Source organism: Vulpes lagopus, chromosome 3 (assembly GCF_018345385.1).
Source record: "Vulpes lagopus strain Blue_001 chromosome 3, ASM1834538v1, whole genome shotgun sequence".
Lineage (NCBI taxonomy): Eukaryota > Metazoa > Chordata > Mammalia > Carnivora > Canidae > Vulpes > Vulpes lagopus.
Genome location: NC_054826.1, coordinates 120,355,509 through 120,376,333, shown reverse-complemented (window position 1 = coordinate 120,376,333; position 20,825 = coordinate 120,355,509). Strand labels below are relative to the sequence as shown.

General features: G+C 52.6%; 1 protein-coding gene across 1 annotated transcript in view; it reads right to left on the bottom strand.

Moving 5' to 3' along the window:
• Positions 1–20,825, bottom strand: part of LOC121487086 — a 140,522-nt gene that overhangs the window by 96,452 nt on the left and 23,245 nt on the right. Inside the window, exons 11-23 of the mRNA XM_041748532.1 lie at positions 18,929–19,114; positions 18,641–18,793; positions 17,038–17,182; positions 14,771–14,929; positions 14,116–14,240; positions 10,732–10,926; positions 8,188–8,343; positions 7,355–7,539; positions 6,278–6,460; positions 5,474–5,565; positions 3,394–3,557; positions 1,491–1,650; positions 1,282–1,361 (exon numbers count right to left, since the gene is read on the bottom strand). Of these exons, the coding sequence (XP_041604466.1) occupies positions 1,282–1,361; positions 1,491–1,650; positions 3,394–3,557; positions 5,474–5,565; positions 6,278–6,460; positions 7,355–7,539; positions 8,188–8,343; positions 10,732–10,926; positions 14,116–14,240; positions 14,771–14,929; positions 17,038–17,182; positions 18,641–18,793; positions 18,929–19,114 (1,983 nt within the window). The remainder of the gene's footprint in view (positions 1–1,281; positions 1,362–1,490; positions 1,651–3,393; positions 3,558–5,473; positions 5,566–6,277; positions 6,461–7,354; positions 7,540–8,187; positions 8,344–10,731; positions 10,927–14,115; positions 14,241–14,770; positions 14,930–17,037; positions 17,183–18,640; positions 18,794–18,928; positions 19,115–20,825) is intronic.

The following is a 20,825-nucleotide window of genomic DNA, read 5'->3' as shown; positions in this document are numbered from 1 at the left end:
ATCTGTGAAGAATCCCACACAAAAAAACTCTAAGAGTGGCTGGCTCTGAGGAGGGGTGGCAGGGGGAGCTTTTCATTCGAGACCCATGCTGACCAACAGAACTTTCTGCAAGGAGGGAAGTGTTCTTGGAAAGTGGTTAGTGCCACTGCAGAAGGGAGGGTTTCTCTTTTTTTATTTTTTATTTTTTATTTTTTTATTTTTGAGGGTTTCTCTTTAATTTGAATTTATTTAAATAGGCACGTGCGGGGGTGGCTACGGTTCAGGACACTCGGTTCAGTACCTTTTCATACCTTTTGAACCCTGAATTATTTAAATAAGTGTATCATTTTTTTTTATAACAAAGGAAAATGTAAATTGTACCAGCATGTGCTGGTACGAAAAGTTTGCCAGGATAGATTTTTAAGTAGAAAAAGAAAGAAAAAAAAAAAAAAAAGAAAAAGAAAGAAAAGTGCCAACAAAGAATGGGGTATGATCTTTTCAGGCAACATCAACAGATACAAAAATGAAACTCAAAGTAAAAGGTGTTGTCAAATCTATAACATCATGGGTTGAATTACGTCCCCTCAAAAGGTGCTGAAGACCTAACCATGAGCCTCTGTGCAGGGCACCTCATTTGGAAATAGGGTCTTTGCAAATGGTCAAGTTAACATAAGGTCCCTGAGGGTGGACCCTGGTCCAGTATGACTGGTGTCCTTATAAATATAGGAAATTCGGACCCAGACAGAGGAAGACAATGTGAAGACATGGGAAAAAGGCGCTACAAACCAAGGAACGTTTGAGACCACCAGAAGTGAGGAGAAAAGCATGGAAAGTCTCCTTCCCAACCTCCAAAGGAACCACCCCTGCCAATACCTTGATTTGGGATTTCTGGCCTCCAGAGCTGTGCGAGAGAAATTTCTGGTGTTTCAGCCACCCAATTTAGGTCGAGTAGCCCTGAGGAACTAACACAGACTGCCTGGGGCTCACACTGCCATTTCTTCTGGAAATTTGGGGAGTAGCATGTTTTCACTTGCGCCTTTCCCCTGAGTTTCAAGCATGCTCCTGTATTACTGAGATTATCCATTTTTTGACATCTATGGTAGTAAGATTCGAGCCCACTTTTTTCTTCTCTATACGTTTCTGAGTACCAAGAGGTCACAAATGTTATGGCAGGCGTAGGGGAAGAACCACGGACACATCAATGGTGATGTCAACTCTAAAGCAGGGCCTGTGGGACTGAGGCCAGAAGAGCCCAGATGGTGGCAGGTGCCAACATGAGAAACCGGAGGATGGGGAGCAAACCTTGATGTAGTAGACGTCCCTGTCATCCAGAATCAGCTCCAGGTGACCGACGCGGGTACTCTGGAGAGTCTCGATCTTTCCTGGGGTCACAAAACAAGAGCTGAGGGACCAAGGTTTAACTTCCACCCCCGAGTTCCCCAGGGGACAACATCCCACCAGGTTCCTGATCTCTGAGCCCCATTGATGGCCACGGGGGGACCCCTTATTACCATCCAGCTGCACTTTCTTCCTGGGATGCTGAAGCTTGAGCCGGAACTTCCCCTGGGGTGCGCTGTAGCTCACGTCTACCCCGACGTCCCTGGGCACGTCTGACTCGGGCGTGCCCATGAAGAGGTGAGCTGAAGCTTCCAGAGGGAGCCAGCTGTCCTTCTAGAAACACGGGGAACCTCTCAGTCTTGACCTCATCCAGCTCCAAAGGCTCTCCCTCTTCCCAAGAGAAGACCCTCATCCCCACCACCCAAAAACATGAGTCCTTAGGCTCCTCCTCGATCTCGCAAGACAAGAACCAAACCGGGAGTTTGGAGATCTCAAGCAGCACATGGAGAAAAGCAAAGTTCTGCAGGACAACTGGGGACTGCATAGATAGGGTCTCAGTTTGCCTGGCATGGCACACGCCATGGCCACCCTGCACAGACCCCCTCGGATCCCTTAAGCCCTCTACGTGCCTACATCTCAGCCTTTACATGCTTTGCAGGTAACACCTGGTACCTGGGCCTCCAGAAGGTTGCCCTCCTGTATGAACTCAAGGGAGTGAAAAAATACCCAGCACCTCAGCCTCAAGGGGACCTCACTCTGAGACGTAGCCCATGCTCCAGGGCTGCCCTGGGACCAGGCGGGGGACACTTCACCTGACATCCCCCACACCACACCCTCAGTTCTTCCCCTTGCCAGCCTAACTTCTCCACACTCTTACTGGGTCCTCCGGGGGCCATTTCTTAACCAATCACTTTTACCTAAATCCTTGGCTCAGGTCTGCTTCAAGGAAAACACAGCCTAGGACCCAGGCCCCCTTTGAGACCTTGCCCCAATGTACATTCTTACGCAACCAATAAAGGGTCACTACTGTGTATGAGGCTAGTTGAGGCGACGGAGTTTTAGATGCACAAAGACCCACATCTTCGTGACACCTGAATTCTAGACGGAGAGCAAAGGGCCACCAGACACAATATAGATGGTGTGGCAGCTGGGGATGGGTACTCTGCTGACCAACTCAGGGGGATAAGGGGTCAGAAAGGGTGGTCAGGGAAGGCTGCCTCTGAGGGGGTGGTGTTTCAGATAATGAAGGAAATGAGAGAAAGAGCCAAGTGGTTGTCTGGGAAAGAGTGTTCCAGGCAAAGGAAACAGCCAGTGCAAAGGTCCTAGGGCATTAAAAAAGGAAAAAAAAAAGGGTCAGTGTGTGGATGCTGGTAAGACGGGTAGAGAATCAGAGAAACGGGGCAGAAAGCCCAGCAGGTCAGGGTGTCCTCAGAGTGATAGGAGCCACTGAAGAGCAGAGGAGGGACAAGATCCTTTTGGGATTCCAGTAGACCCATCTGGCTGCTGGGTGGCTCAGCTGGTTACGCATCCAACTCTTGATTTCGGCTCAGGTCGTGCATGATCTCGGGGTTGTGAGGTGGGGCCCCAAGTTGGGCTCTGCACCGGGCATGGAGCCTGCTCCACATTCTCTCTCTCTCCCTCGGCTCCCATTACCTCTCCCTCTCTGAACAAGCAAACAAACAAAAAACACAAACCAAAAAAACCCAAACAGAACGCAAAAAACAAAAAACCATAAAAGTGACCTAAAGGGAATAAACATGGTGCTATTAGAGCAGGTAACAAAAGAACATGACCACTTTGGGGTAATGAAGGCAGGCTTCATTGAGCAGGTGACCCCTGAACGGACAGGTGAAGACTGATTCAGAGTTAACCAGCCACAGGGCCACAGACAGAGGATCAGCATGTGCAAGGGTCCTGAGGCAGGAGGGAGACCGCGGCTGGACCAACCCAGCCCCACAGCCCCAGAGAGGAACAACAATGTCCTCACGAGCCTGATCCCAGGGTAGACGACCTATGGAGACCCACCCCTTGGCTGGGAAAGAGGGGGCCATTCCTGGGGGTGGAAGATAAGCCTACCTGGGGGTGGAAGGTATAGGCAGCTTCCAGAAGGTATCGCTGGAGGCCCCGATCCTGCTTCTTCAGTGTCACAGCCGCAGACACAGGCCCTGAGAGCAGGTAGGGCTGGCCAGCTGCCGGCCAGGTGACTTCTGTGCACAGCTGCCAGCCCCAGGTGTGGGACGCTGTGGAGAAAGGTGAGCAGACGGCCCTGGTCAGCTGCCAGAGAATGCCAGGCGGGCACCCAGGGCCACTCACCCAGCAAAGAAAACACTTCTGCATTTCCTTCTGAGAACCACTACCGTGTAGACCAGGGTCCCGCAACCCCAGATGCCCCTGCCCTACCGGGCTGGGCAGGTCTGTGTGCTGGGAGCCGTCCCGGAGGATGCTGGCCAGCAGAGCGGGGCTGCACTTGCTGTACGTCAGTGGCAACCCCAGCAACAGTGGTGACAACCCAGATGGCTCCAGACATTGCCGAAGGGCCCCAAGGGGGGCAAAACCGCCTCCGCTGGAGGACCCCTGGTGTAGACCGTAAGAGTGAGAGGCAGCGGTGCACAGAAGGCGGGCTCCAGGGCAAGACCGCCTGGTTCCTAATTCCAGCTCTGCCACTTTCCAGCTGTGTGGCCTTGGGCAGATTACTCAACAGCTCTGTGCCTCAGTGTTCTCACCTGTAAACCGGGACCGGTAACAGTTCCTGCCTCACGGTGCAGCTGGGAGGACCGGCAGGTCTATTTAGGACAGCGCCCCGCCTAAAGGAGTCAACTCATGGGGTGCCTGGGAGGCTCAGCAGTTGAGTGTCTGCATGATCCTGGGGTCCTGGGATCGAGTCCCGCATCGGGCTCCCCGCAGGGAGCCTGCTTCTCCCTCTGCCTGTGTCTCTGCTTTTCTCTGTATCTCTCATGAATAAATAAAATCTTTAAAAAAAAAAAAAGGAGCCAATTCATTTAGATGGGCCCCTCCCCCACCTTACTCAAAAAAAGTGACACCTGCAAGATCCACTACTGTTCAGTGCATTTCCTTCCCATCTTTTTTTCATTTTTTAAGAGATTTATTTATTTATTCATGATAGACATAGAAAGAGAGAGAGAGAGAGAGGCAGTGACACAGGAGGAGGGAGAAGCAGGTTCCATGCCGGGAGCCTGACGTGGGACTCAATCCTGGGACTCCAGGATTGCGCCCTGGGCCAAAGGCAGGGGCCAAACCACTGAGCCACCCAGGGATCCCCTTTTTTTCCAATTTTTGTTGCCCCTTCACAGATGTTATTATCAAAGAATTTTCTAGTATTATTAAAATATCTCCTTCATTACAGGGTTTTAAAGTTACAGGATATCTCAGGTGGTTCACGAAACCAGAAGTTGGAGAATTCTTTTTTTTTTTCCCTAGAAATGGCCAAATAGGAAATACCTGGGGCGTTGCCGATCACAGTGTCTGTCACAACTACTCAGCTCTGCCGCGCGTGGATTGACCAAAGCAGCCAAAGATGATCGGTAAGCAAATGGGCGTGGCCATGTACCAATAAAACTTTATTGCTGGCCGATGCAACATGAATTTCACCAATTTTTCACATGTGAAATATTCTTTGATTACTTTTCAACCATTGGAAAAGGTCACAACCTAGGCACAGCTTGCAAGCCCTTGTAACAAGCCGTTCACCGACACCGGATAACTGAGCCGCTTCGTGGGGTTTTTTGCCCTTGCAGATAATGATGCAGTGGACATCTCTGCACACAGCACATTTTATTTTTTATTTTTTAAAGATTTTATTTATTTATTCATATACACAGAGAGAGAGGCAGAGACACAGGCGGAGGGAGAAGCAGGCCTCCATGCAGGGAGCCCGACGTGGGACTTGATCCTGGGTCTCCAGGATCACACCCCAGGCTGCAGGCAGCGCCAAACCGCTGCACCACCAGGGCTGCCCCACAACACATTTTAAAGTGATTTTGGTTTATTTTCATAGGATAGAGTTCTAGAAGCAGAATCAAAGGAGGAGTATAAATACTTTTAGGCAGAAGAGCTACTCTAGCATCTGGAGCTGGCATGGCCCCCACATGCCCAACTTGGGAGAGCATGGCAAGGACCCCCCCCTCGCCCCACCTACCTTTCTCGTCAGTACAGGACTGGGCCCCAGAAGAGCTGTGGACATCACTGAGGCTCCTCACGCCATCCCCAGTGATGAGATACAGCTTGGAGCTGGGTAGGGAAAGAGCAAAGTCCCAGACAAGTCATTTCCATCCATTCGCTGGACAAATGTGCCTTGAAACATGAACAGAACAGGCCTTGGGGGGACTCGCCCATAGCACTCGGCGACAAGTGCCACAAGAAACCTGAATGGGGGTGGCACAGGGTCTGTCTCGGGGAAAGGCCTCCCTTAGCTGGCAGGGTAGGCGGGGAGTCTCTGCAGAGGTGAATAGGTGAGCAGAGACTCAAAGAATGAGAAGGAGCCAGCATTCTAGACAGAGGGAACAGCAGGTGCAAAGGTCCTCGGGTGGGAATGAAGTGGCCACTTTCGGAGAACGAAAAAGAAGGGTGGTTCGAGGGGGTCAGGGTGGAGGGAGAGGGAATGAGTGGAGGGCAGGAGGTAGGAGAAGCAAACAGGTGAGAGGTGACAGGAGCCCCATGAGGAAGGACGATCATGTAGACCTGGGTTATCCTAGAACCAATAGAGGGTTTTAAACAGCTGGGAGGGGACTGGGGTGACATGATTTGACATCTTAAAGGACCCCACTCATAGGCACAAACACAGGCTCATGCTCACACACACACGGGCAATCATGCACACGTGCTCACAGGTGCTCACGGACACCCACACTCACAGACGCATGTGTGCAAGCCCTCGAGCCACGCCCATGTCCACACCCACCCCTGCTGCACCTGCTCCCTCTCGCTGGTGCAGGACGCCCACCTGAAGCTGAGCAGCTCCACAGCCTCCTCGGGGGTGTTCAGGTGCACGTGGAGGTCCCGGCCCTTCCTCGCCTCAATCCCACCATCCAGGCTGGCAGTGCCACGGACGCTGGTCACCCACCACAGCCCGGCCTGCCCCAGGGCGCCCACTGTGCCCATCTGCGCTGAGATCTGGAGCAGGGCACTGCGGGGGTTGTGGGGGAGGGAGATACATGTCGTCTGTATCCTACAGACCCCAGGTGACCGCAAACACAGCGCCCACTTGCTCCCCACCCCAGCGCTTCTCGGCGGTCCTGAGCCAGAGCAGCGCCTGCACCGTGGTCATCACCGACCATGTACTCTGCATGCACCTGGCACTTCATGCATGGTCCATCTGGGCCTTGCCATCATTGGCCTCGACTCACAGATGCAGACCCAGGCACACCTGCTTGGGTCCCAAGGCTGGGATCGGGGCAGCAGGACTGGGCCCCACGCTGTCTGACCCCAGCTGGGGCCTTCATGCCAAAGAGCGGCCAGCACAGGAGGCCCACACTTCCCACGTCGGATCCAGAAACCACAGACAGGCCGGCTGAGTGGGGACAGTCACCCAGCAGGCCCTGGGCCCGCTCCAGAATCAAACCAAGCACTGAACAGATGCTGCCCACACCGTGTGGCCTGGAGCCGCAGCGCACCTGCCTGGAGCCTGTTCTCTGAACCATCAGTGGGAATGAGAAGAGTGTCCCTCTCATGGGTGGTTACATGGGTTCACTAGAGTTGGAGCCCATAGATCTTAAATGGTCTCCCCTCTCCCCTCCCCTCGGAGGCAGAGTGGAGCAGAGGGAAGCATGGGCCATGGCCGAACACTAGAATGTTCTTGGGCACATGATGTTGCCTCACTGAGCCTTGGTCTTCTCAGAGCTGCCCAGCATCTTCTCAGTCTCTTGGCACAGAAAACAATCATAGGAGCTGGTACGATGGGTGGTCTGCAGGGCAGGGATCCCCTCCAGCCCATGCTGACAGCCATGCTCTCTGCAACCCTCTGTAGGGGGAGGCCCCCGCCCACCCACCTCCCTCCTCCAGCTCCGAGAAGCCAGCTAACCTGGGCTTGACATAACCATTCACAGAGAAATCCAGGTGCTGCTGGAAGTCGGCAGTCCCCCGGACTCGGACGCCGATGGCAGCCGAGGCATTTAGGGTCAGCCGGGCTGGAAGGCCAGACACGGTGGGGAAGGTGAGCTCCTGCATGGCCAGGTTCAGCCTCCGGTTCACCTGTACCTCCTGCCCCTGCAGCCACAGAACCGTAATGATGCAGGTGACAGCCCCGGGCATGGATCCTCACACAAGGGTGGGGCGGGGGGAAGAAGGGACATGAACATCATCCCCCTGTTTCCAGCTGAGAAAACTGAGCCCACAAACAGATGAGATCACCTGGCCAAACCTACATAGGTAGAAACAGGTGGAGCTGAGTTCAAGTCCAGTTAGTTTACTGTGGAAAAGGGTCAGTGGTCCGGGATCCAGGGTGAGTCAGGTAAGGAGGAATGTGAGCCCTGCACACGATGCAGAGCACTTAGCACGTGCCAGGTGCATTCTAAACATTTGGTTGCACTTTTCTTTTCTTTTCTTTCTTTCTTTCTTTTTTTTTTACTGCATTAAGTAATTTAGAACAACCGCCCCATAAAGTAGCTGCTGCTTTTGTTACTATCGCTATTGTCATGCTATGGCGCCCATTTCACAGATGCACAAACCGAAGCCATGACAAGCATTGGCTCCCCAGCAGGTGAGAGGCGGGGCCGTGATTTGAACTTGGGCAGCCTGGCCCGAAATACCACGGTCATAAGTCTGGAAAGTACTTTAGTACTTTCCCCCCAAAGCATTGAAAGAAACCCCACGGGGCCGGCAGGGGGGGCCGGGGCTGAGCCCAGCCGGAGGTACCTTCAGGAGTTTGACTGCCAGCTCGGCCAGGTGCAAGGACTGGCGTTTCATGTGGCTCCCCATCACCCCACAGTTCACATAGCTCAGCTCGTGCCCGAACACCTTCACACTCAGCTCACACTGCAGCGCCCGCCGCTCCGCGTGCCTCCGGGCCACCTGAGGGAGCGACCAGGCTGGTGACAGGAGCAGGTCTGGTGCCTGGACACAGGTCGGGGACCAGGGGGACCAGAAGGGCAAGGGCCAGGGCTTTCAGCATCCGGAATGTGACTTGCAAAACTCGTGGCCCGCAAGCAGAACCACAGATGTGTCTTCCCTGACCTGCACTACTACTCAATGCCCAGGGCAGCGTGTCGGGGGTGAGTGTTCTCAAGATCTTTTTATTTTAGAATAATCTTAGATTTACGGAAAAGTTGCAAAGATGGTACAGAGAGCTCCCCCACATCCCTCACACTGTCTCCACTGGTGGCGACTTCCACGGCCAGGGCGCGGGCAAGGCGGAGAAGCCAACACGGACATACAAAACTGCAGACATTCAGACTTCACCGGTGTTTCCATTCCGGGTCTCCCTCAGGTTCCAGGACCCAATTCAGGCAGCACATGCCATGAGCTTGCCCCATCTCTCCTGTCTCCTCACTCTGTGATCATTTGTCTATCTTCAGATTTTTCACGGTGTGTATTTTTTAAAAATTGGATTTGTTTCCAATATTTAAAAATTAGGAGACTGGGGCAGCCTGGGTGGCTCAGCGGTTTAGCACCGCTTTCAGCCTAGGGTATGACCCTGGAGACCCGGGATTCAGTCCCACGTCGGGCTCCCTGCATAGAACCTGCTTCTCCCTCTGCCTGTGTCTCTCTGCCTCTCCCTCTCTCTCTCTCTCTCTGTGTCTCTCATGGATAAACAAATAAAATCTTTTTTAAAAAATAAATAAACAAAAATTAGGAGACTACATATGAAATCTGAGTCCTCTGGCTTCTTGAAAAAGAGAAGTATTGGCCTCCCGCCCCCCACCCCACATCACCACCACAAGGGCCAATAAGAAACCAGAGCAGAGAAGTGGCCACCACTTCTAACTAAGTCATGTGTTTCTCCCACCTGCCACAGCCTCCACCGCTCCCTTTCAGCTCCCCAACACTGAGGCCAAGTACTGTTGCCACTATCACTGTGCTTCTGTTAAATAGATCTTGCAATATGAGTCTCCATCCATCAAGTGTGAAAATAACAAAAAGGATGTAGATTAAGATTTTATTTATTTATTTATTTATTTATTTATTGAGAGAGAGAGAGAGAGAGAGAGAGAGTAAAAAGGTACCAGCAATCTTGGTATCATGTCCATCCATGGGAGAAGAGTCACATAAAATATAATTCCCCACCCACAGAATGGGTATTAAAGGATCCCACAGCCCATCAACTCTATTCCTGGGTATGTGCCCAGCAGAAAGGCGCACGTGCATTCACCAAAAAGACGCGTGCAAGAATGTTGGTAGCACTATGGGCAATAAGGCAGAAACTGGAAACTATCTAAAAGTCTACCAAAAGTAGGATGGATAAGGACATTCTAGCAGGTTCAGATCACGGAATGCTACACAGCAAGGAGCATGAGAAAAGTGTGAAAATATAGAACCATGTAGATGGATCTCATTCAAGCAAGAGAGAAGCTAGACACACACACACACACACACACACACACACACACACACAATGTCACAAGCAGCATTATTCACACTGGCCAAAGGGTGGCAACAACTTGCAACAGAATGTCCCCCAGCAGGTGGATGGATGAACACAGTGTAGCCTATCCAGCCTTCAAGAGGGATGCAGCACTGATCTGTGCTACACCAGCGAGTCTCCAAACAGGAGGCTCAGTGAGAGAAGCCAGACACCATAGGTCACATGTGTCTGATTCCGTGTCTGTGGAATGTCCAGGACAGGAAAATCCATACAGACCCAAAGCAGATCAGTGGTTGCCAGGGGCTGGGGAGAAGACGGGATGGGGAGTGACTGTTACTGGGGATGGGGTCTCCCTTGGGGCCATGACAATGTTTGGGAACTAGATAGAAGTGATGGTTGCACGTCACTAGGAATGTGCACTTATAGGTCAAAACTTATCAAATTGTATAATTAAACACATGCTACTCATTACTAGACCTGGGACAGAGCTGATTTTTTAAAAAGTAGAACTAACCAGGGCAGTTAGGAGGCCGATTCATGATCACCCTTGGTTGGGGTGGGTAGACCAGAAGGGGGAGGGCAGGGGGCCTCTGGGGTGCCGATAATGCTCTGGGCACTGATTCTAAGAATGCGTTCTGGTGGTGGAAACGCCCTTAGGGCTTGCACGATTTTCTAATTGTAGGTGATGCTTTGATCAAGACTTTTTCACGATAAGGCAGGCTAACAGCTGACTACTCGGCTCTGGACCAGTACTTGTGTCTGGGGAGGGAGGGCAGGGTCAGAATTCATTGACACCTGAGTCCGCAGGCCAAAAGCTCAGGCTGGTGAGGGGTGGGAGCAGGGTGGGTGCAGGTACCTCCCCCCAGCCCCCGCCTTACCTTCTGCTGCAGGTCTCTCATCTTTCTGGACCTTTCTTCTGGACAGTCAGGTTTGGCTGCCTGTGCTGAGGGCCCTGGGTCTGGCTCTGAGGACTTCTCCGGCTGGCCCTCTCTCTCCTCTTCCTGCCCCCAGAATGACTTCCCGCCCAACAGCCTGTGGATGATTTTCTCTGCATTTTCCAGGCGGAGGCCAAGCTGGGAAGAGATGCCAGGGCTCATGGAGGAGCAGCTCGGTCACATGGGTGATCCAGAGCTTCAGGGCAGGGGGCTCAAATGGGGGAAATGGGGGCAGCAGCCTTGAGCAGGGTACTCTGGGCTCCCCAGGGTCCACCTGGACCCAAGCAAAAGGGTACCACCCTTTCAAATCATCAAGTTCCACATTTGCTGGGCAGATTTCCCACAGCAAAAATTCTTACTGATTCTTTAGGGCCTGGTTCACCTGTCACCACCTCTGGGAAGTCTTTCCTCAATTCCCACATCACTGCCTTCCCACATTCTCCTTCCTCTGAGAGTCCAGCACAGAACTTCTAGGTCACACTCAGATGCTGTCATCTGGGGGATCCCTGGGTGGCGCAGCGGTTTGGCGCCTGCCTTTGGCCCAGGGCACGATCCTGGAGACCCGGGATCGAATCCCACAGCGGGCTCCCGGTGCATGGAGCCTGCTTCTCCCTCTGCCTGTGTCTCTGCCTCTCTCTCTCTCTCTCTCTCTCTCTCTCTCTGTGTGTGTGACTGTCATAAAAAAAAAAAAAAAAAGATGCTGTCATCTGTGTGTCTCCCTTGCAAGATGCTGAGCTCCATGGGAGCAGGGACCCATGTCTCATTCACTAGGTATGCTGAAGGCCTCGGTGATGGGTTAACTTTGCGTTTATTTGACTAGGCCATGGGGTACTGAGATATTTGGTTACACATAATTGTGGGTGTTTCTATGAAACTGTTTCTAGATAAATGTAACATTTTTTTTTTATTTATTTGAGAGAGAGAGTATGCATGTGCGGTGGGGAGGAGTAGAGAGAGAGAAAGAAAGAGAGAATTTTAAGCAGACTCCATGCTGAGCACAGAGCCTGACACAGGGCTCCATCTCAACACCCTGGGATCACGTCCTGAGCCAAAACCAAGAGTTGAATGCTTAACCGATTGAGTCACCTGGACTCTCCTGAATTCAACATTTAAATCAATAAACTGAGTCAAGCAGAGTGCCTTCCATAATGCATGTGGACCACATCCAATCAGTCAAAGGCATGAGTCAAACAAAAGGCAGACTCTCCCCCCAACTACAGGGTAATTCCTCCTGACTGCCTCTGAGCTGGGACATCATTTTTCTTTTCCTACCTTCAGCTGAAACTGAAACATCAGCTCTCTCCAGCTCTCAAACCTCCAGGCTGAAACTATACTACTGGCTCTTAGGCCTTCAGAGTCAGACTAGAACTACACCATCGACTTTTCTGGGTCTCCAGCTTGCTGACCACAGATCTTGGGACCTGTCAGCCTCCATAATTGTGTGAGCCAATTCCTTACAATAAATCTCTTTCTATATATAATACACGCTACTGGTTCTATTTCTCTGGAGAACCCTAATACAGCTGGCCTGGTTTGTTCTCAAAATTTGATGGATGAATGAGTGAGTCCTTCTTTCTGTCCCTCCTTCCTTCCATCTGTCCTTCCATCCACCCATCTGTTCAGTCACTCTTTAATCCTTCCCATCTATCCATCTATCCATCCATCCATCCATCCATCCATCCTTTTATCCTTCCAGCCACCTTCCCTTCTTCCCTTCTTCTTTACATCTACTGTGCTTCCATCATTCCACCCAGATGTCTCCAAGAGCATTTGTCCAGAAGTCACCAGAAGGTCAGCCATTGGCAGATCTAAGCTCATGCCCCTAGCTGGCAATATTTGGACAAACTCCCTGTTCTCCATAAATTAGAAGGGGTCAGGACAGGGCACAGAGAGCACCCTCCCTCGGACAAGTCTCGGGGGCCTGGGAAATGGAAGGAAATGGAAGGGCCCCAAGGTAATCCATTACACTTAAGTTTGCTGGACATAGGACCTCAGAGATACCCCTTTTTCTGTTGCTGCACCCCCACAATCCATTCTTCATGCAACAGCAAGAATGTTCAAATCATGGGCAGCCCCGGTGGCGCAGCAGTTTAGTGCCACCTGCAGCCCAGGGTGTGATCCTGGGGGCCCAGGATCGAGTCCCACGTCAGGGTCCCTGCATGGAGCCTCCTCCTCCCTCTGCCTGTGTCTCTCCCTCTCTCTCTATCGCTCATGAATAAATAAATAAATTTTAAAAAAAGAATGTTCAAATCATGTCACATCACTCTCCAGCTTAAAACTTTCCTATGACGTGGTCCTGATCCTCTCTGCCCTCCCATCTTACCTCTCTCCTCACTCCCTGGTCTACTTCTGCTTCTTGGGACACATCAAGTCCTTTCTTGTCACAGGACCTTTGCACATCCTGGTGCCCCTGCCTGGAAGGTTCTTACCTCAGCTCTTCACTAGGTTGCTCATGCTCCTTCTTCAGATCACAGCTCAAACTTCACCTTCCTGAACGCAACACTTAATGTTGCTGTTGTTTTATCAATATGTACTCTATGTTTCTTATCTACCTTTCTGGACAGGGATCAGGTCTTTCTTGTTGACTGTCATATTCTCAGAACCTAGCACAGCACCTGGCACATGTCAGGTTAGAAGACAGATATTTGTACAATGGTGAGTGGGTGGATAACTGTGGGTGGATGGATGGATGGGTGGGGAAGAGGGTAGGTGGAGAGAGGGTATAATGGCACATTCATGAATAGATGGAGAAGGATGACAGATGGATGGATGGAAAGACAGACGGATGAATGGGAGAATGGATGGATGGATGGATGGATGGATGGATGGATGGATGGTTGTATGTATGTGTAGGTATATGTAGGGATGGATATGTGGATAGATACATGAGTACATGGGTGCACAGCAGTGTGTGTGGATTACTAGAATAGATTAATAGATGCAGGGGTGAGAGGTTGATGGGGAAATGGGTGGGGAGCTACATAAATGGGTGGATGGGGGTGGGTAGATGATGCATGAAGGTAGATGGATATACAGCTATATTGATGGCTGGGTGACGGATGGACAAATGGCTGGGTAGGCAGCTGGCTGGCTGGGAGAATAGGTGAATGGATGGGTAGGTGAGATGGCAGATAGAGAGATGGGTGGGAAGGTACAGAGATTAGTGAGATAAAAGAGATGGATGAGAGGGAGGGATGGGATGGATAGATGGATGGATGGATGAGTGAGTGGGTAGATGGATGGAGGAGTGGATCAATACAGACAAGAGGTGGATGGGATCATTTCTGGCCCCGAGTCTAGAAGAGACTATGGCAGGCCCTCTCTTACCTCCAGGAGGTTGAAGCCATGACCTAGGGCATGGATGGTCAGGTTAGTCATGGCAAAACGGGGGAGAAAGGAAGCTGGAGAAAAGAGGAGGGTCCGCTCCAGGTTCATTCCCAGGCTGCCAGACACTAGGAGAAGAGAGGGGATCAGTACCCTCCCTACCCCTCACCACCAGGATCTGACCACTGAGGGGCTATAGGTTGAGACAGGGCAAGACATGGTGTGTCCTCTCCAGCAGGACACGTGTCTCAGCCTTAAGCCTCATCAAGGGCAAAGGGAAGGCCAGGAGGGTCACAGGTGTACCCACACCTGCTGGCAGGGAGGGGGCAGCCAGAGAACCCCACTTTCTACCCCCAGACTTCCGGAGTGGCTGAGGTTGTTTAGGTGCCTAGGCTAGAACACGGTTTCCTTCTGGATGCTCTGTTTCATCCTGATAAAGGAGGTGACAGCCTCAGCTGGGTGCTAATCTCCTTGTAACACAGGGAAGAAAGTTCTCCAATTCACAGGCAGGCAACAGAATCGATGCCGATTTACATATGAACAGGTGACATTTGGGAAAGAGCATCTCTAATCCACATGTCCTCAAGAGTTAGAGCTCCCAGGTCCCCAAGGCTTCCTGGCCCCAGAGCAAGACAGAGGCCACCCAGGAAGGCCATACCTGAGCGGAAGGTGACATCAGAATAGGATGAGTGTTTCCAGGTCTCTGGCTGGAACTCCTGGCTCAGGATGTCCTCAGGGAGGGCCTCCTGGAGAGCTCGCTTCAGAGGGTCATCAGTTTCCAGCAGCTGCATCAGGTGACTCCACACAAAGGAGCCCACTGGAGTCCAGTCATGGCCAGCAGGGAGGGGAGGGAAGAGGAAGTGGGGGACAGATGGATCTAGAGCTGGCACAGCCCAGAGAAAACAGCCCCCTGAGCCTTTCCCCTGAGTCCTGCTATTTCTACATACCAGGGGCTTCTCTGGAGCTTAGTTATCCACATTTTCTTCCAGAAACAGTGGCCCCAGCACTGACTTAATGGGACTTAGGAATCTAGCCTGTGCACAGCTTTCTGACGTGCCTTCCTGAAGGGAAAAGAGGCACCGTAGGGAAAGCTCTGGCTTCACAGACCCAAGTCTGAATCTCAGTTCCACCACTCAGGAGCTGTGTGACCTCTGGATGGTTACTCTACTTCTCTGAGGATTAGTTTCCTCATCTGTAAAATAAAATAGCAACCCATCTTCCAGGCCTGTTTGTGCAGACCAATCAAGACAAAGCCTGGACCCAAATACCTGAGTATCTTTCAGGGTTGGGAAAATGGTGACATGCAATTCGTGAAGGGGACCCTCTCAGGCTCTCTGGAGGGGTAAAAAATCAAATGAGAGCACTGACAGGAAAGAGTCCAATAAGGGATATTAGAGTCTAACTGGGAACCCCCAAACCTCTCAGGCTCTCAGGATGCCCAACAGAGAGATTCTAGAGCAACTCACCAAGGAACAAAGTGGAGTCTGTCTTTTGTTCCTATTGGGCAACACACAGGCCTGTTATACCCAGGGCCTCCATCGAGGCTGAGCCCTTTGGCTGGTTCCCTAGTGATGGGGCTTGGCTCAGTGGCCTGTTTGATGCAAAACAGCCCCCTCTCCTCCTATCTCACACACATCTCACCCCATCCCTGAAACAGCCAACAAACAGTTGCATCTTCAAGGAGTACCAATTCTTTAGAAGGTAATTCAGCAGCATCACTTTGACATGTGTACACCCTTTAAATTGGCTGTCTGTCCTCTGGGGAGATTATCCTATGGCTAGATTAGCACAAGGGCCCAAAGGCAGATATGCAGGGAAGTTCCATCTTGCCAGTTGTTTCTCATAGCAAAAACCCAGAAATGACTGAAATGCCCATCAGTGGGGACTGGTAAAATGGATTATGGTACAAGGTCCTAGTAGCATATCATGCAGCAGTACATAAGGGTCCACATGCTCTGATATGGAAAGAGCCCCCAGTAACACCAAAGACAAAAGCAAGGAGCACAATAGCAAGTATAACATGATCCTGAGATGCTATTGTTTAGGAGCTACATGGACAAGCTCGTCTATGCACTACAAGTTCGGTTGGGATGTACAAGAGACTGTTCCCAGTGAATGCCCTCGGGAAATGGGACTTAAGGGCCAGGGGAAGAAGAAGGTGGGCTTTTATTTTCCATTTCTACTTTCCTGTCTGCTCTGAAACTTGCGTTTCTAAACGCAATGCGTATTCTAAACAGCCACGCATGCAACACTTAAGATGCTCTCAATATCTGTGTGTATTAACTCATTTTATGCTCCCTGTATGAGGGAGGTGGTATTATCATCCCCATTTCACAGATGTAGAAACAGAGGCTCAGAAAGGTTTAGCAACCTGTTCAAAGGCATGCATACTTCAACAAAGAAGTAGTTGAGCTGGGATTTGAACCCAGGCTGTCAGGCTCTAGACTCTCAACTCACTGAGCATGGAAAAGATTTTTGAAAAATCAGTTGATCTTATTTTCTAAAGTTTTGCTTTTAAGTTCAAGAAAACTATGGCCAGAGGCCCCTTTTAAAGGAAACTCCTTGACCCCAGAAGGGATCTGAGATTCGCAGATACTATCCTTCCTCTGTCTCTGGTCTCCCAGGTACTAGGTCAGGAAGTGACCAGAGCTACCAGGGAAGCCAGTGACATCCAGTCCTTTTTACAGATGAGGAAACAGAGGAGCAGAGAGGAGAAGCAATTGGTCTGAGGTCATCCAACTGACATACTCATGAGGTGGGGGGCACACAAGGCCACTTGTTCAGGTGGTATGGCAATAAAAGGAGAACAGGAACGGGTTAGGAGAGCATCTAGGAGACAGAGCAAGAGCATGCTCCCAAACCCCTGCACCCACCAGGAGGCTCCGGGCCAGCCCCACACCCCTTCCTCCAGCTGCCACTGCTCACCCTGGGTGGACTGCTCGCTTGCCTGGGTGCGCCGCACCTGGGCAAACACCTCTTCGCCAGGGCATCTCATCAGGGCCAGGTAGGCGTTGATGCGGATCTCAGCGTCCTCCTCCGGATTTTGGTAGAGACGGGAAAGCACAGATCGCTGGCTTGGGCAGAGAGAAGGCCATCATCTGGAGCCCATCCACCTCCACCCACCTCTACCCTGGAGCATGACATCCCCCAAGCTGCTCTGGCTCCAGCGGATGGCCCTGATGCCTTGTCCCAGCTCTCACAAAATTCCACCCCAGGAGGCCTCTCTAACCCTCTCACCTGTGGGCAGGTTATGGGAGACGGTAGGGTCACCGCTAAACCCATCCTCCCCCAGCCCCAGCCCAGAGGCTCGCCAATCTCCACAGGTAACAACAGGTAAATAGACGGGTATGGCTGCATTCCAACACAACTTTATTTATAAAAACAGCTCGGTGCCTGACACACAGGAGGTATTCTCTAGAGGGCTTGGCTTGCCCTGGCCCCTTCCTAAACAAGCCACCTCCCTCCCCCTGTGACTTTCTCCCTCAGCACCTGCTGCTTTCCTTCATAGCACAGCCACCCACCCATCTACTCTTGCGGAGATATTTACTGAGCACCTACTATGTGCCTGGCACTGTGCTAGGTGACAGGAGCAAACAAGCCCAGCTCCTATCCACCTGAAGCTCACCTTCTCATGCCAGGAGACTGACAGCAAACAAGGTTAAGATGTGAAATATAGATCCCATTAGGTGGTAAATACTAAAAGAGGAAAGGATTATGTGGAAAAGCCCAGGGGGACCCCAGAGTGAAAGTGATTTTTAAACAAAAACCTGCAGAAGGTAAAGAAGTGAAGCCTGGGGATGCCCAGGGAAAGCACATCCCAGCAAGAGAGAATAGCATGTTCAAAGGGCCTGTGGCAGAAGTGGGCCTGGAGTGTTCGAGGAACTAGAGGCAGCCCGGTGTGGCTGGAGAGCCGGGGTGGGGTGAGGGAAGTAGGAGATGGAGCCACGAGGTGCTAAGTGGGCCCGTGGTCAGAGCACATGGGCCTGCTCTGTCACTCTAAGGACTTTGGCTTTGACCTACAGTCATAGGGGAGCGACTAGTCCAGTGATTAGCAACCTTTTTGGCAAAGGGACACATGGTAAATTTTTCTGGCTTTGTGAGCCATGCACTCTCCTGCCACTGCTCAGTTCTGCAGTTGTAGCAAGACAGCAGCCCCAGGCAACACATAAATGAGCAGGAGCAGCTGCATTCTAGCAAAGTGCTGTGTACAAAACAGCCAGCGAGGATGTGGCCTGTGGTCCAAAGCCTGCAAACCCCTGAACTAGAGCGTTTGCAGCACAGGACGGCTTCTATATGGTTTGCAACCATAGGCTTGTTTGTACATTTGGTCGCTAAGTAACTGCCTCCCACCAGAGACAGGCTCCGCGACATCAGAGACCTGACACCTATTCACACGAGGGCCCAGAGCATAGTAGGAGCTCAGTATACCTATGATGAATGAATGAACAAAGAAGTGAATTAGCAAACGGTGGTTCGAGAGCCACGGCCACCCAATCGTAACCCCAGCGAATGACATGCAGGAGCTCACGTTTGCAGAGCAGGGGACCCTCCGGAAGGCCTGGATGGCCCCCAGGCGGACCTCGGGGGGGCAGCCCCTCTGAGACGCGCAGGTACTCAGTGCGGGGCTGAGAGCTGTGGCCGCCAGGCCCGCGTTGCCAATCGCCTTCAGCACAAGCCGGAGCTGGAACGAGATGGCAAAAGGGCCTTCAGGCCTGGGGAGGGGGGTGCTCAGCCCACCCACCCACGCAGCAGTGGGCTCCCCTACATGGCTCGGGCCCCACCATGGGGCTGCACCTGGGATGCTGCTCATCCTCACCTGGTCAGCGTCCGAGGGCTCCTGGAAGGTGCAGTTGGCACCCAAGGCCTGTCCCAGGGTCCTCATGAGGGAGCCGACACCAGGCAGCTGTCCACAGGGCCCGTCCAGGGAGGCACAGAGGTTGTGCACCAGGGCCGAGATACCAAGGAAGGCGGTGGGGCTGGCCCCCGAGGTGTGCAGGAGCGGCTGGGGACAGAAACCGGCCCCCACCTGAGCCACCTGAGCCACCCTTCAGAGGCTTTGCCATGTACAGATGGGCCCGCACCCTGGTGCACACAGATTCCTAAAAAATCCAGAGGCCTGGGCTGGACCCCCCACTCTGAGAGTCTGTAGGAACCGGTGTGTGGTGGGATCTGTCCACTGGGCACTCTCGAAAGCACCCAGGCAGCCCTCTCTGTGTATCCAGGAGGGAGGACTGTGCCATTGGGCTGACACGTGCCAAGCGCAGGACACCTGATGATGTCTGAAGACAGTCTGGGCTGTCACAATGGAGAAACAGGCCTGCTGGCATCCAGCAGGCCAAGACCAGGGACACTGCTGACGGCGCTCTAATAACACAGGACAGCCCCAGGTGTCAACAGCGCCGAGGATGAGAACCCCCGGGCTCACCAGTTTGGAGGAGCAAGGTGGGGGTGGTGAGGTCCTCTGAGCAGAACACGGTGGAGTGGCCAGAGGTGTTGGAGTAAATGGTTAGCAACCACCCCCCCCCCACCCACCCGGGGGGGGAAACAAAAGTCCTCACGGGTAACATTTGCCAAGTTCTGCGGTGCAAATGCTCCCACGCGGTGCTTTCCACTTGCTCGCTGCAGGAAGAGCCCCCGTGAGCGGGGCGTGGCTGTCATGTGGCAGGTGCACGTCCACCGTAAAATAAGCCCAAGGGCAGGGATGTGGCGCCGCAGCAGAATTAAGCAGTAGGTCTCGATCACCTTGGCTTTTAATGTTATTTCTCTACCTGCAGGCTTAGATAATCTTTCATAATAGCTGTGTTCTATGGCCAGCTCCAAAACTGCCTGAAAAGTCAACTCTCCTTACACCTGCCCCGCCTTCGGGCACATGCTGGGGTCCGCTGGGTCTGTCCCTGAGGAGCAGGAGACCCCGGCCCTCCTTTGGGGGCCAGACTATGCTCCCCATCCGGCTCAGGTGGCAGCGGCAGCAGCAGCTGGGCCCAGGCTGAGTCAGACCAGGGGCCCACCCCAGGTGCTCGTGCTCGACAGGGCGCCGCCCCGATCCTCAGCCACCCCTACACCAGGGCGCAGGAGCCTTCTCCTGTTCTGCTCCCCACCCCTTCCAGGCTGCAAAAAAGCAACCTGCATCCCCAGCACATGCCCGGCACACACCTGGCACACGCCTGGCACACCCCCAGCACTCATGCATCTTTGTGGACTGGACAAGAGAACGAGCGAACCAGTCCAGACAGGTGCAAGCCCTGGTCTGGAGGACAAGTGAGGCAGGTGAAGGAGATCCTGGCCTCTGAGCCAAGGGACCCCACTGGCTCTGCTCACCCCATCTCCCTGACATAGTCACAGCAGCCACACCAGCCCCGTGCATGTCACTTGGCACACATCCCAACAACACATGAATCCACAGTCTCCCTATGTGTTACCCCTACCACATAGATGGAGAAACTGAGGCACAGAAAATCAAGTGGTTGGCTGGAAGTCAAAGGGGCAGAATCTGGGAGTCTAGAACTGGAGTCTGCACACTTAGTCACCTCTCTTGTACAGAACAAACAAAGGGGGCGCAGGGAGGGAGGGCCGGTCTCCAGGAGACTGAGCCTGCCAGCCCTGACTCAGCCCTGAGGGTCCCGGAGAGGCCAGCATTGCAGGTAGCCAGAGTGTCACCTGCCGGGCCATGAAACGTGGGCAATGCCCCTGGCGACCCAGCCCAGGCCCCGCTC